Genomic DNA, 16,252 nt, shown 5'->3' with positions numbered 1-16,252 from the left:
AAATGATGTTAGCGAGTGGCATAACCTCTGTGAAGCTGGTGCGTATGACAGCCGCCCTTCATACAGGATAAATGCAAGAAGCAGTTAAGCTCCTTTTTGGAGTAGGATAGCTGAAAAAATAAGAGCCATCCCCAAGACACATGCCTCATGCAAGACTGGTCAGAAACTGAACTATGGGAGCAGAAGGGTTTTGCTGAGCATTGTTTGATGGAAGTGTTTCTGGGAGCAGGATTGCATCAAAGTAGTATCGGTTGTATTCATCAATTTCTCCTCCTAACAGAAACAACCCCTAAGATCCTGAATATTGGGAACTGTTGGCTAACTGTTCAGGCCACAAGAGGCAACATCCCCTACCTAAAGGGACTATTTAGGAAGCCAGATAAGATGGCTTCCTGGCTACTTAGTGTTACTTGAGTGGAGCTAAGAATCAGGCTCATAGAATCTCTCTGTATTTAACCAAATTGTGAGGAGAGTAAGAAATTTTAACAGTGTAAGTGCACTCTGAGAGCTACCAAGCATCCCATTTGCCCTTTGTAGCCAATGAGATTTTCAGCTGCTCAACATCTATGAAATTCAGGTCTTTATAGTAGTTCTGCCAAATTAAAGGAAAAAAATTGACTTCAAAATTTTTGGAACAGTGATGTTCTTATTAAAATAACTTTATAGTGTTTGTCTTCATTTTTTATATTCTCAGACTTAGAGAACTATCCAAATTGTATTAATAGAGTTTCATGGTGGAATTAGAATTCCTATGAAACATGTTGAAATACATGAATGCTTTAAATAGCTTAAATAAAAATGTGAGTATTTTAGAATTCATGTTTTTATGTGGGAATATTCTCCGAATTCTAAATTACAAAATTTTCAGTCACGAGAAATAAAAATTGTTTTTCAATTCCTTTGAAAGTCATTGACAGATTTTGTCTGCTGGTAGTTAGCTAACAATTTGTTCCCCAAATTTGCAGATATGGTGGAGAACAAAAATATCTCAGGACCCATTTGTCTCTTCTACAGATTATTCCTTTGTATAAGAGGAAATTCTTGGGTTTGCACTCAGTAGGCTTTTTTTCCTCACTGTTGTGTTTAGAGAGTGGAGTATGCTATCTTGCAGAATGAGTAGAAACCTCAGGCCAAGGAACCAAAATATTTCCTGTTTTTCCAGGATCATCATGCAGAGGTGATTTTGCTCTTTTTTGTAAAGATAATGGTTCTTGAAGAAAGGTTTTTATAGTGCATATTTATAGAAACAACTTCCGACAGACCAAAGATTAAATATAAATTTCAATTTAGAATGTAAAAGGTCTATCATGGGCTGTGTGATTAAAATTGTAATGGTGTTGGAAAGGAAGTTTCTGATTCTTTGGTTACATGGTCAGTCATGCTGACAATTATTGTATGCAGTATGTCAGTATAGATATAAATTTACTACTATCTCAGGTGAAATAATGTGATTTTTACCTTACTTTCATCTGCTGTAGTGAGAAGAAAATTATAAATGAAGAAAATGATACAAGCACTGTAAACAAAAGAATCCCTAAACCAAATTCTAAAAGAAGTGCATTTAAATATTCTGGAGATGATTTGGCCATCGTTGTCATCATGTTAGGGTTTAATGAGCCTGGACAAGGAATCTACTGGGCAATAGGTTTAACAGTTGTCTTTCTGATTCAATAGCTGTGACATTACTTCCCATGGAATTGAACTTGAATATTCTAGAATATAATAAGCACTTCTGCTTATTTTAAAGTCTTGTTTGAATGAGGCCAAGCATCACCTTTTAACTTTGTGTGGTGGGCCTCAGATCTGGAAAAAGGGGATGTGTTTGTGTCCCTTTATTCCAGTTCCTTATCTTCTTGCAGAATTCACTCTTTAGTCCATTAGATTGGTAAAAAGATGCTGTCCTATGGTGGTGAACCAGCAGGCTCTTTCTGCCATGACCAGATTATCTGGCATATTTTGTTGGAATGTCTCTGGTGTCTATTTCTCCAAGAATAAGATTAGATCATATTTGTTTTTGTCTGCAATGCAAGTATTTGAATGTGATCCTGCACCTGGTTTTCAAGTTGTAATCAGTTGTAATTGTAATCAAAGTTAAGTAATTTATTTCATTTACTGTTTTAACATACTTTTCTTCTGTTTATAGCTTTGTCATCTTGAAGCACTGCCTGATCAAGGTGGTTTAGGTACCCTTCTTACAACATTCATGCAGGAGCTTCAGCCCTGATTCAGTGATGGACAAGTACATTTTTAAGTGCTTTTCTGAACCAGTGCCTTATTTTCCAATGTCTTATCTAGTATTGTAACAGACATTAGATTTCCTGGCTCCTCATATTTTTAGCAGCTCCATAAGCAAAGTTTCCTCTTGCTTTTTATTAACAGGTGACCTGAGGTATGATATCTTGGTCAACAGGAGAGAGTTGAAACCTCAGTTAAGTCTCTAAACCTGGCTGGAAAAATCCATCAGTGAGTTTTAAATTTTATATATTTGGCAGCCACTGGAATTACAGAAAAGTATGCAGAACAAAGACCATAAAGCTAAAAAACAAATGCAAAAGTCCATCAAATGGGCATAGGTTAGCTCAAAATATTTAAATTGCTAATTTACATATATGGAAAAAGATAACTTAATTTTTGGAAACTTCTTCTGACCAAGATATACACGACAGTTGGGAAGTACAAGTGATTTCACAAAAAGCTGACAACGCTTAAGAAGCCTTAGTTCATTCAAAAGGCAGCAGCCCTTCTGTGTTCCAACACAGATAACCGGGAACACTTCACCTCATGTTCTGCCTTTTGTACCATTTCCCCTTTAAACAGCACTCAAGTACAAGGCTTCATTTTATATTGAAAAACCCTCCACAGGCTGAACCAAAGCTATTGACATGAACACATTATGCTGAATGATAACCTCCCAAAATCAAACCAATCCTTTGAAACAGTGAAAGTTAACCATAAGATTGGGACTAGTGTGCGTGGGAGACAAAATTTTCTTGGCAACTGGCCTGCAACTGTGAACCTTTTTTTGGAAGAGATTAGGATTACATTTCATTCTTGAAGGCAAAGAGTTGTTAAATCCAATTCTTCAACAGCTTTCTTGTGATAATAGAACACTGAGTTACATGTTAAATAAAATAAACATAAAATGGGGGATGAGGAGAAAATAGAAATCTGTATGCATTTTTTTCTAAAATTTGTAAGGTGTTCAGCTACCATGATGAGCATGCTTTGAACAGATAGGTAAATTGATTAATCACACTTTGTTTATATTTAAACATAATACGAGAGCGCGTGAGAAAATGTATGATTTTTGGTGCCATGCTTTTATTTAACTGAAAGGAAAAACTACACTGTACCACATAAGTAGCAATATGACAATATTTTACATCACACTATTTGAAAAAATATGGAAGCAATGATCCACAGAAGTGGACAAGTAAGCACACAATACACTGTACATTTCTCAACAGTGCCCATTAAATCATAATTAAATAGCTGTATTTGGCTTTAAACAGCCAAACAGTAAAAACGAACAGTCATACTAAAATTTAAAAAATGGTTTCAGTAGCAATTATGACTGTTAAAATTTGAAGTTTTGCTCTGGAAATTAAGATGAGTGTTTGGCAAATTCAGTCATAGCAACAATAATAATAATACCCCTGATGAAAGCACCAGTGTGTTCTGAAAAGATCAGTGATAAATGCTGGCCTTATGAAAAGCTTTTTTCCTTTTTTATTTTTTTAAACATGACCCCAACCAAAGATACAGTGTAATTAGAAAATTTTGCAGGCTTAAAAAAGAAAAAGCGTCCGTCTTCACTTTTCCTGTATTAAGAAAAATTTTAGACTGAGCAATGAACTTTTCAACTGCATTATTCATATTCTACCTTTAGACACTGCACATTTTTTTAACCTGTAGACAAATATGAACATAATACATTCAGTCATATTTTAAATGATTCAAAGAATCCCTGTGGCATGTATTTTAACTCACTTTGTTTAGATGGACGTGCATGTACTAGTGAGTATTGCAAGTGTTCAGTCAAATCCTAGGTCAGTTTTAGAAAGAAAAAGGCGTCCCATGATAAACCTTTATAAACATATTCATCATATCCACATCTATTAATTCCATCTACCCGCACCCTCCTCCAGCACTGACTTTTCTTGAACTAATTTTTACTATACAAAGTTCATCTAACAGTAGTTGTAAGAGCTAACAGGCAGAATGTGCAAACCCTCTTTCACCTCTATTTTTATATAATATATACATAATATGTATACACTTGAAATATAAGAGTTACATATCCTGATCATATACATGCAAACAGTAGGAATCAGCTAGCCACAAGTAGTTTTGAGCCACATACATCTTAAACATGTATTTTAAAGTGTTTTTTCTTTTTTTTACAGTTTTAACAAATATACATAAATATAAGAACATAAATTATAGTAAAATATTGACAGCATTTGAGAAAATGTTGATAAACAACCCAATGCATTTATGCCTAAGGCCTTTTAATAATTAAAAAAGTACTGTTCTAAACTCTTTAAGGACATCTCATTTCTGAGAATCTTTTATATAAGTAAAAGAGTACATCATAGTAATGAGGCATTATTTCTCCCTAAGCAGTTCAATGAGAGAAATGTACATAATTTTAGTCTCTACTCCCCATGAAACAGAATGAACTTCATAGTTATAGCATAACACTGTCTTTATATTTACACAGTTGTCACAACACAAACAAAACAGGATCATAAATCATTCAAATCTTTTCCTGAGAATGAGTTCGCCCCCCTCCCACCAACTAATCGTCTGGTACACGTTGCCAAAAAAACCACAGATTTGGGGGAGGTTTCAAGTTTGTAGTTTTTTCAGAACAGTGCTACACTGAAAATAATTATACAAAAGAAAAACACTAAGCACAATAGTGACTTGTGCAAAATAATGAAACAGTTATGAAATCAAAATGCAGCCCTTTGTAAATAATACTGAAATATGTTCCAATGGCTATTTTCAAAAATGTTTATATTTGTTATAAAGATTGAAATATCAACCAGGTTCTTTGCCATACTTATTTTAAATGGATAAGAGATTCTCAAAATGTCATTTGTCAGAGTATGTAAAAAAAGTGATTTACTTTTTCAAAAGCTGGACAGACGGAAACCCATATCAGATGTCTATCCACAGTAACATTTGTTTAAGGCTGAATTGGGTAGAACTGAGGTGAAAAAAGCAGAGCTAGTTAGTGAATACTGTGACTCTCCTGAATACTGTGACTCTCCTGAATATTTTAGTTGCTAAATTAATTTAATCTGAAGGAAACCTCCCTTTAAGCAGCTCAAAGAATTTCCTTAATATTTAATTTAAAAAAAAAATAAACAAACCAGTATTACAATGTTGAAATGGAACTGGAAATACTCAGTGCGATGGGTTTTTCAGTAATGATTAGAACATACAATGAGGGTCTTTCAGAACAAGACCAGGATGTCTTAGAATAACTATAGAGTGTTCTGTACCTCATAACAGACCACGTTTTTGTTTGTGTTTCATGATGGGATTCATTAGGTAAAATTCAGTGACACTGAAAATAATAAGAAAAGTGAAGGAAAAAACAGCAAGAAAATTAAATTTCAAGACAAGCACAAACACAAAAGCATAAGGCAAGAAATGTAAAAAATGTAATTGCAGTCACTGCAGATGAACAACATTCAGTGCTTACGTATCTAATCAAAATATAGAGTAAATGTACCCTATAGTCTGTATTAGCACATACACATCTCCACACATGAATCAGACATTTCCATTATCACTTGTAGTTGTATCACCTAAGTGACAATCTTCTGTACTCCTAAATACTGTGTTTACATTCCAGTTGTGGATGACAAAAGAGCTTGTCCAATTTCAAGTTCTGTAAGTCTTGTTGGCAACTAGAAGCCTATTTTCTATAGGCAGTAAAGATGAAGTGCAAGTTTACCACAATGTCTGAAGCAAATATTTTCCCCACTATGCCTTGGTAGGTAAGAGTTTTTTAGGAGTTACTGGTCTCTTGCTTTGCCACAGATGGCTGTGAATGGTAATTGCATCAACACTGGCAGACATCGTTTTAGCAGGTATGTGGCTAAATTGCTTCCTATCAGAGTTGTATTTATATAGCCCCTCTATCATTTTCTTTGTGATTGATTTGGGGCCTATCCCAGTCAGCTTATTTATTTCTTCAGTGTCAGGGCAGTATGTATACAAAGATCTGAACTGGCAGCCAGAATCCCGGAATAGGATTAAGAAGTTATTGGCATCAGATTTCTCCATTTCCTTTAAAAGAAAAAGAAAAAGAAAAAACGTGTTTACAATGTGAAATTTATATTACATGTAGGAAACCCTCAACTCTAAGTTGTAGGGGGTTTTATTTTAAACACATTATAGGCTGAACTATAGTTCAAGTTGTAGAATACTTTCCATAAGACCCTGTTTTCAGTTGATTAAAGTTTTCCCAAGCTGAATTTTTGCATGCTGGATGTCTGCCTCAAGAAGAATTTTCATTTTTTATAAAAAAAAAAAAAAGCTATAACTGTGCAGTTGTTCCTAAGATGGAGGTAAGGGGAAAATTATTATTTTTGCCCAGGTTAAAAATTATTACAACTGTTTAACTGAGAAGCTCTAGCACCTCCATACTTGGGAGCAGGGGTTTGCATTTACAAGGGAGGTTGCCCTAGTACTAAAGATATGCTTGTTGCCATTCCCTAAAAATCCACCCCAATTTGGCCAATCTATAAATTTCTGAAAAATTGCAGTTAGCACATGGCCAGTAGAGGCTTGTTAGAGGCTGTAAGCCTTATGGTCTAAAGATCCCAGTTGCACGGATCATGATCCATCTGAAACAGCTCCTACTTGCTGACTAGACTGAGCCTGCTCAATTCTAGGGCTGCAGGAGTGGAGCATGACCTTCTCTGCAATTGCTCCTTTATACTGCTGGGAGCTGTTATGGTGCCAGGCACCAACACTGCCAGCAGAGAGACGGTTTTTCCTGTGCTCGTGCTCCCCCTCTGCTTTCACCCAGATAGTATAGAGGAGAAGGAAGCATTCTGACATGAATACAGAGGGGTGAGGAGTAGAGGGAGGTGATGGGGCAGAAGGTCTTATCTACTAGAGCACACATCCCTTCAGAATCTGGAATTGAACCCAGGACTCTTAAATCTTGACATTGCTCTGCTCTCAGCAAATAGCTATAAACCCACTGGCAAAGTGTGTGTCTCATACCACTCTGGTGGCTAGTGTACATTGAGGATAACAGTACTGTTACTACCAGTTACTCCATTAGGTTAAATAGTAGAGATCTGTGTTATGGATCTAAAGATCCCAATTCTGCTGATGACCCATATAGGTTTCACAAAATGGAATGGCTTTTTTTCAGTTTGCTTTAAAAAAACAAACAAACAAACAAACAAACAAAAAAAACACATAGAAAATCATGTTTAAAAAATCCCCAAACCTGTTTTTTTTAAAAAAAAAAGTTAGGTTGCTAAATCAAGCATTTAAAAGTTGCAAATGCCAGAATTAAGATTGCCTGTGCATATAAGTAATTCAGTCTCCTTCAGCATAAGCATTATGATACTCTTTAATTACATGATCCTATAGAATTGTTTCCATAATTCCGCTTGCTCTTTTGGTCCTTTACTCACAGAGGGGACAGGCTCGGGATCACTGAGACTACTCTAGCCATCCACAAAGCATTTACACAGCCTTGGGAGGAAGATTCCTTTCCACTCTTCCCTCCACCCTGGTATGTCTCCCTAATGTCCAAAGGTGGCTGGATTTAATCCTTTTTTTAATCATCAGAAGGAAAATCTCCTTACCTCCAATATTTTTTTCTTCTGACCTTCATTTACTTTTCCAGCCAAGCAACAATGAGCCAGAGCATTCTGAATAATATGCTTATTGGATTTTGCACTGGGTTCTTTGTAGAGCTTTGGTCCTATGAAACAGAATTGACAAATCAGCTAAGTGATTCAGTAAGCTATACAGAAAGCAGTCTTGAGCACCATGAGACACTTTTTCCATGTATCATTTGTGTATGTAACAATATAATCCTAGCACCCACAAAAGAAATAAGTAGAGATCAGACCTGTTATACACATGCATTGATTGACTGCTATTCTTCTGTTACTGTATCACAGTATATATGAATATAATGTGGTACAACTGTCAAAACTGAAAAAAGATGTTTTTTTTTTAAATATTACTAGATTCACTCAATGATATGTCCTTCAGCATTAGATCATGATAGTTCCCTAAAATGCCCCTATCTTGAATATGCCCCATAAAAACTGTTCACATGATAATCTACTAATGATCAAATACTTTGTATTTAAAAAAAAAAAATCCTTCAACCAACTAGGAGGAGTAGTAGTTTAATTTCTTCCTCTGCCCCTAGTTTTGAAGCGTGAAACAGATAACAGTGAGTTGCTGCAGTGTTTAGAGTTATTGGTCTCCTGCCTTCTGGGATTTGAGTCTTGTGGAACCCCAACTGTGACTTGCCCATAATGAAGGCGGAAGGTCTTGGTGCTGATTCTGACAGGTCATTCAAGGCAGCCTGAAGGGCTTGTTCCATCTGGAATGACTAGAAACTGTCTCTGCTTTGGTTTCTGACAGGTGTGCAGTGTAGGGTTGTGAGCTGTAGAGAGGTTGATAGTATCCCCCTTTTGCTGACTTTAATTGGTGACCCAGTCCTATGGAAAAGCCATAAATTGGAAGAAAATTTTACTGCAAAAAGTTTAAGCACAAACCAATTCCCCCAGATGAAAACTGTATCAAGTATATTTTTGTATAAACTGTTCTTTGGGGTGGGGATGTAACCTATTGGCATCAAAGCAACATGTGAAGCCTAAGAACCAGAGGCCCTCTAGAAGATATTTGGCTCTTCACCCTAACAATAATTTTGAGGGATTGGTCAATGGAGAATAGATTCAGCAATTTATCTTCCTATTTGAGTCAAGACACTTTGAAAGGAGGCATAGTTATGAAGACAAAAAGCAACATAATCTTAAAGGCCACCAATGATTTAAAATCAATATTAACTTTCACTGTCTCAGACTAACTAACTGACTGTTTGGAGGGAAGAACAGAATCAATGGGAAAAGATGTAAGAAATCCGATTTATAAACCACAGAGTATTCAAAATTATGTGGCAAAAGACCCTGATTGAGTTTCTTAAAAAAATCATGCTGCATTTAAAAACAAAGTCTGAAAAGTTAAAAAAACAAAACAAAAACAAAAACCCAACCTTTAGGCAATGGGTCTTAATTGAGAGAACTAAAGGAGACAACCTAAGTCCAGTGTTAGTACCTGTATTAGACTTAATCCTGAGGAGATGCGAGGAAGCGATTAAATTGGTTGAAAGTGCTCTCAAAGATTGGTAGATAAGTACTGTGCAGTATCCAGATTGTAAATTTGGCCTCTTCTGTAGTTATTGCAGTAGTGTTGAAGAGGAAAATAGTTTATTTTCAGAACATACAAATTTCTCAGCATAGCTAGAGCTGCACAGCCTCATAGATCAAAATTAACCTCCTTAAAAGCTTGTTTATCTAGAATACCTGTTGATACTTCAGAGTTATTCTTTGCCAGACTGAGTGATATTACATGGACAAAAACACAGATTTTATTATTATAACAATACAAGATATTTTGTAATATCACATGCTACACACACGGAAAAAGAGGATGACGATGATGTCACTACTGTTAGACTCATAGGGCACTGAAATATTAGAAGCAAGGCAGTAGAAAGTTTTTAATATGTCTTAGTTTTTAAAGAGGGGTCTGTTTTGAAACAAGATGTAAACTATGGTGTATGGTTGGCTTTCAAACAATTCTTCAATTCTTTTATATTTAAATTTATATTACTGAATAGATTTTTTTCTCCTATGGTAATTATATTTTTCTCTTTGAAGCTTTTGGTTACAGCTGATCTCATATTTTCTACACTTTCCTCCCCTTGCTATAGAAACAATTTTAATAGGACCTGCATAAAGTTACTTAGGTGAGTGTTTGCAGGATTTGTCCTAAATTTGTAGTTTAGTCTGTTTATTTAATACACCACATTTCCTATTGTATCAATATTTTTTATTTTATATATTAAATTACGCCATTTTTAGACAGTCTAGACATTTGCTTCTTTATTATAGAAGATTAATTTCAAGAATTTAAGGAAGAGTCACGTTGTAGGAATGGCAAATAAAGGAGAACCAAAACTCCCCATACACAGACCCTTCTTTATACCCAAACATTTCCCTAAGAACATTACCAACACTGACCTGTGTATTCTGTAGCAGAGGCCACTGAAGAAGTTGTAGATGCATTTTCCCAATCTTTTTCCCCATTGCGACTACCACAACGACTTGGAGATAAGAATCCTTCCACAGACTCAGACCTAAAAATGTACAAAAATATGTTTTCCTTTCAGAACTGAGTAGAACATATCTATGAAAAAGTCTCCTTATTTTCAGCAGAATGGCCTTTTAAGATCAAAAGAAAACTTAGAATCAGATGTACCAAACCCGGGGGGGGAGGGGGGAGAGAAATTGGGCTTGTTTTTGGCTTAATTGGCTTCTGAGTTGCTTGTTGGCTAGTTTTTGGCTTGTAACTTGTTTGGCAACCGGGGGGCAAGCAGGGGGAGGGTCAGGGTCACACAGCAGGCCCACGACAGTCCCAGACTGCATGCTGGGGGGATCTAGTCACATAGAGTGTTGTGGTTCTTAGGGATTGGCTTGTTTTGAAATGGGATTAGCTTGATTTTTGGCTTGCTGTGAAAGTTGGGGTGCTTATTTACCATGTGAAAGTTGGCAACTGTGCTTAGAATATATTACTATGATAGAAGACAGCAGGATATGAAATGTAGACTAAAAGCCAAAAGCCGTAATGCTACCAGAAGAATTAGAGGAGCAACTCTGTATGTTTACCTTCTGTCACATGTATTATTTAAGGTGTTCCAAAAAAATATTACTAAGAGTAATAGTAGTATGAAATTGTAGACTATACATCAAGGAAAGAGTTCTAACAAAATCTATTAGACTGTAGAACAGTCGTACTGAATTTTGGTTGACTCATTTAAAACTACACTGAGCAAAACATTTGAGAATTTTCCATAAGGAAAAAGCCTGCTCTTGACAGGATGATTAATTAGAAGTACAAGGTTTGTTTTCCCATTTCTACTGATGATGACATTATTATAGCAGCTGCCAGTAAGGACTGCTATAGTTAAGGCTGCAAAACAGTTTCCATTATAACCTTTTGTTTAACACTAACCATTGGGGATGAAATAATCAATGCTTTGTCCTTAAATCAGGGGAGTCATTTGCTATGGGGCAAGGAAGGGAGTTCTCCCCCTTGACCTTTATTTGCTCCCCCTGACTTTTCATAAGCTTATAAGTCTTCCACTTTTTGCCCTCCCCCAGACTTTGCAGGATATAATGTAATTACATATAATGTTCTATATGCTGACACCACCTTATCCTCTCCTTCAGCCTCCCCTGAATTTTTATGAAATGACACTCCGCTCCAAATGTGAATATTTGTATGTGTGGAAAGTGTGAGCAAAATCCCTTCAGTTTTTTTCAGTTAAATTCTAAATTTCTTTGAATGGGACTACTACAAAAATTGGTCAAGTTTGAAACTTGGCAGGGATGTGGTCCTGAACAAGAGAAAGGCCTTGCTTGAAGAAATTAAGAAAAAAAAAGTGATTTTTAAAAACATTTTCTGACCACATTCAATTGACATCTGGTAGAATCTTAGCAGCTAATTATGCTTCATTTCACTTGTAATATCACTGTACTTTCACTCTACTCAGCCTGTGCATGAGGGAGACTGCAAAATGTCTTTATGAAATTCACACAGTACAATCCTCAAAAAAACAAAAAAAACCACACCTTTAACTCTCTGACATGAGGAAAAAGGAGAAAATTATGGCAATTCCCACCCCTTCCCTACCCCAACCAAAAATAAAATAAAATCAATTATCCTGAAAATTCCATGCCTCTCATCAATTTTTACTGGATTCTACAACATTCTGAAACTCAAGCTCTGAATCTCATCTGAAGCCACAGTAAGATGCATGGGTACCAGTCATTGTTACTTCAGTGCAGCAGATCTGCACTAAGGTTTTGCACAAGTACAGGTAAATCCATGTGGCTAACCTGGTGTAAATAAACCCATTGTAGACAAGGCTTTATTTTTTTCTGTAGAATAGCTAAATATAGTTACAGTACACCTCCTCTCAAATAAAACCAATAGTTTCAAGAGATGTCAAATACACAATACATTTAATTAAAAGAATTTATGCACTACTGTGACAAGCAATGAGCCAGTGCTCAAAGCATGAAGAAAAGTGAGGCAGCAGCTCATTAAAGCTACAGGGCTGGTCACAGTTGAGAAGTAAAGCACGGTGGCAGTAAATAGAGGATAGAGTTGGGTTAAGTCTTATCTGAGCCTCGGAATAACTACCTTTCCTTTTTTTTCTTCTCCTCTCTTCTTGAATGTAATTGTATGAACTTCTGTTTATTTAATTCAATCTTTCATTATATCATTTTCAAGTGAAAACACCACACTGGCTTTTAACTCACAATAAATTCTGGTATTCAGCCTAGGCTGGTGAAAAAAATACCAGTTAAATTCTGGTGAGCTCCTGACTACTTTTGTGCAGCCACTAAGAAAAACAAAGAACACAACTCTATCAAATCAGCAAAAAAGTACTATGGCATATAAACTGACAACATGTGAACAAAGAATCTATAGGTTGAGTCCAAATCTCAAGGAGGTGAATTAAAGAGATAGCACTGATAGCACATCCACTGGATTTTACTTTTGCACTCATTCACAGCTGCACAATCAGCAGCACTTGTGAAAATTAACACACACGACTCAGTTCTTCATCAGCCGACAGCGTGAAGGATCAGTGTTTCAGATCAAGAAAGAGTATCAGTTGTCAGAATATAAAATATGCAACTTGGGTACTTTAAGCATTTTAGTATGTATGCCAGTTTTCTGAAGATAAACACCAATTTATATTAAATAAAGGTGTTATTGCAGCTTTACCTTGGTGTTCTCTTGCCTGACTGCACGCTGTCATTGTCTCCTGTGTTCAGTGATGCCAATGAGAGGCTAGATACTGAAAAAACACGATAAAGTTGTGAACCTGGATAAAAACAAAGTTAAAATTCATGAAAAAGCAGGCAAATAGTAAAGAGTCTGTTCATTAGACACAACACCAGCAGAGGGAAATTGATAAGTGTTCTTATTTCTATATACAGTATGCCTGCATGCATTTGTCGCACAGTTAATCCATGTATTTAGAGACACAATACCAATGGAACTTATTTGAATCTGGAGTTTTCTGAGGCTAAGCATAAATGTGAAATATAGAGCAGAAATATGGGATTAAAGTTGCAAAATCAGCAAAGCAGGTCTAGTTACAATGGAATTAATTTCCCATTATAAACTAGAAATTTGAATGGATTGTTATGGAGCGTTTTGAATTGCACTGAAATAAGGTGGAGGGTAACAACCAGCCAGGACACAGACACATGGGATGACAGCGAAGGATATGGAAACCTTACTGCTAAAAACACAAATGAGGACATTGCACTTTCCTCTATCTGTAAATTGTTAATATTTTCTTTGAAATCATTATTCTAAATTATTAAATAATTAATGACATGCTACACTTTTCCATAGGACTGTTCTCACAGGGATCACAACTACACATGCACTAAGTCAGGCAAGTAGGTGAAGTAGTCATAATAAAAACACACCAGAACATAAAGGTAACTTTTCAGATGTACTTTAGTTTCTGTCTATGATGAAGCAGCAGTTTAAGGACTCTTACCTTATAGTCACCATTTTATTTATTAATCTCACATCTCCCAAATGTTCTACTCGTTTTTAGCTCTACAGGTGCAAGGAAGAGGTTAGTGGCTGGAAAGAATACATGAGCATGCACAAAATCATGCCAGACATTAGTGCTTTTGCTGGTGTTCATCTAGCAAACCTTTGTGTTTTCTTCTTATATGCATGCATGCATAATATATCAGCAACATTTGTCATCATTAGCTTCCATTTGTAAATTCTACTTTTTCCAATTCAGTCACATGCAGCTTCAAAAATTGTACATCAGTTTAGCATGAGGCTAATCTATGCATATTTTAGTTAGTACCACAATTCAAGCTGGTGTTTTAGCATGAACAGACTCTTTTTCTACACCGATATTTGTTACCTGGTGGACCTTTAACTGGAGTTTTGGGTGATTCAATATGATCTCTATGAATAGATTTTGGACGTGGCTTTTTTTGTTTGGATGAGTGTGGGCGTGGCTTTATTACAGTATCCATTTCTTCCATGAGCTTCAGCTGTTTCCGTCTCATATATTCTTGCTTAATAAATTCTCTACGTGCTCTTTCATCTTCTTTCTTTTGACGTTCTTCCTCTGACTTGCGCCTAAGAAATCATGAAATAAAGTTTTAGTAGAAAACTTTCCCTTGTAAAAAGACTAGCAGTTGTAACCACCATAATACTAGTGACAGGGAAAAAAATGGCTATTCCAGAATCTTTGAGTTCTCGTATACAAGTAAGATGAACTGGTCTATTCTCAGTTTTCAAACAGTTTAAAAACTTAACACACTTGAATGTTGTTATTGGAAAAATTAAGGCCATACTTCAGATTGTGGAATTTTTGGATTTAATTGTTTTAAAAAAAGTTTTCCATTATAAATAAATAAAGATATTCCATTTCCTAGAACTGGAAGGGACCTTGAAAGGTCATTGAGTCCAGCCCCCTGCCTTCACTAGCAGGACCAAGTACTGTTTTTGCCCTAGATCCCCAAGTGGCTCCCTCAAGGATTGAACTCACAACCCTGGATTTAGCAGGCCAATGCTCAAACCACTGAGCTATCCCTCCCCACATTTATTTATTGAGAGCTTGTCTTTCTTTTCACCATAGATTTTGGACGTGTTTTAAATTGCATCAGGGAAATCAGAAGATTTGAGTCCAGATCTTCAGCTGATATAAATTTGCCAGTTTACATCAACAGAGGATCAACTTCTCATCCCCACTGTAGATGTAAATAACGGGATGAAAAAGGTTATCTACTTGTATAGTATGGTTCAAACCCTACCCTCAAATACATATGAAAAATTATTCTTTCATTCAAGTGGAATTGTGAATAGATAAGACAGAATATCCTCTTAGTCTTTAACTCAGTTTGCCAGTACCAGAACTCCCTGAAATCAATTGGTTTAAATAAAGTATTGGGCTCACAGTGGAAAAAGGATTTGTTGTGGAAAACAAAGAAGGGAGACCTCATTGCATTATGATTACAATTTTTGCCATAGCAAAGATTCTCATGTATATTATTATTGCTTATGTTGCAATTAGAACATGCAATTAGCTTTACCTTGTCTCTTCCTTCTTATGTTCTAGCTCTGCTTCTAGCTGCTGCTTTCGAAGTAGAGTCTCTCTTTCCCTTCTCAACCGTTTCTCCAGTAATGCTGCCCGTTTCACTGCCATATCATTTTCTGCCTTTTGATCATCCTAGTAGCAACAATATTTAGGAAGAAATAGATTAGGAGATTTTAAGATAATTTGATTCTGCATATGGTATACTTCAGGTCACTAAAAGTCTACATTTTTTAGATTGTGTTGATATAATCCATTAAATATCCTTATTGAAAAATCTTCCAATATCTTTCCCCTACCCTATGGAAAACCAAACCAAACCTCCAAAACCAACCCCCAAACCCGTACCAGTACACACTTGGAGATTATTTAGTTATGTCAAAGAAGTATTTATACTTCACTTATATCAACAATGGAGATAATGACTAAAGTGGTGAAACCTATACAGATCTAACTATCAAACCATAGCAGGAGGAAACGTCCACTTGAGGAGTAGCACATGGCGACACGAACAGCTGCCTCCAACTTAAGTCACTGGGACCTGTTTATGAGGGTACCCCCCAGCTAGATCAGCAGCACATCTCTCTGCCCTTGAAGACAAAAAAGCTTCAGATCTCATTCCATTCCAAAACAAAAGGGGAAAAGAGCAACCAGGGGTTGATTGAGGGGGCATTATGAAGTTTATCCCAACATTATTTCAAAAAATGTGTTACCGCCATTTATATCACATATCCTTACTAGAAAGCTAGTTAAGAAATTTTATTAATGTTTATATAATGCATTGAACTTGTCAAGTGCTGCACAGCTAAAGTTACA

General features: G+C 36.0%; 1 protein-coding gene and 1 long non-coding RNA gene across 10 annotated transcripts in view; one reads left to right on the top strand and one right to left on the bottom strand.

Annotated features, from left to right (window-relative positions):
• LOC128841583 (uncharacterized) overlaps positions 1-16,252 on the top strand; it is a 52,700-nt gene that overhangs the window by 11,745 nt on the left and 24,703 nt on the right. For 3 of the 5 annotated variants that reach the window (XR_008445881.1, XR_008445882.1, XR_008445879.1), the window contains exons 4-5: positions 1,088-1,177; positions 2,144-3,196. This is a non-coding gene — a long non-coding RNA (uncharacterized LOC128841583). Of the gene's footprint in view, positions 1-1,087; positions 1,178-2,143; positions 3,197-16,252 lie in introns of those variants that run through there. The other 2 variants (XR_008445883.1, XR_008445880.1) reach the window with 2 other exon arrangements.
• The window catches only part of CAMSAP2 (calmodulin regulated spectrin associated protein family member 2), a 170,641-nt gene continuing 157,690 nt past the window's right edge, over positions 3,302-16,252 (bottom strand). For 3 of the 5 annotated variants that reach the window (XM_054036732.1, XM_054036735.1, XM_054036734.1), the window contains 6 exons: positions 15,435-15,571; positions 14,258-14,478; positions 13,081-13,180; positions 10,305-10,420; positions 7,848-7,966; positions 3,302-6,306 (listed from right to left, as the gene is read on the bottom strand). In XM_054036732.1, coding sequence (XP_053892707.1) covers positions 6,001-6,306; positions 7,848-7,966; positions 10,305-10,420; positions 13,081-13,180; positions 14,258-14,478; positions 15,435-15,571 — 999 coding nt within the window. In that variant the 3' untranslated portion in view covers positions 3,302-6,000. The remainder of the gene's footprint in view (positions 6,307-7,847; positions 7,967-10,304; positions 10,421-13,080; positions 13,181-14,257; positions 14,479-15,434; positions 15,572-16,252) is intronic. The other 2 variants (XM_054036733.1, XM_054036736.1) reach the window with 1 other exon arrangement.

This window comes from Malaclemys terrapin, chromosome 8, assembly GCF_027887155.1.
Source record: "Malaclemys terrapin pileata isolate rMalTer1 chromosome 8, rMalTer1.hap1, whole genome shotgun sequence".
Lineage (NCBI taxonomy): Eukaryota > Metazoa > Chordata > Testudines > Emydidae > Malaclemys > Malaclemys terrapin.
Note: the sequence above shows the minus strand (reverse complement) of the source record. Positions and strands in the feature narration are given on the sequence as shown.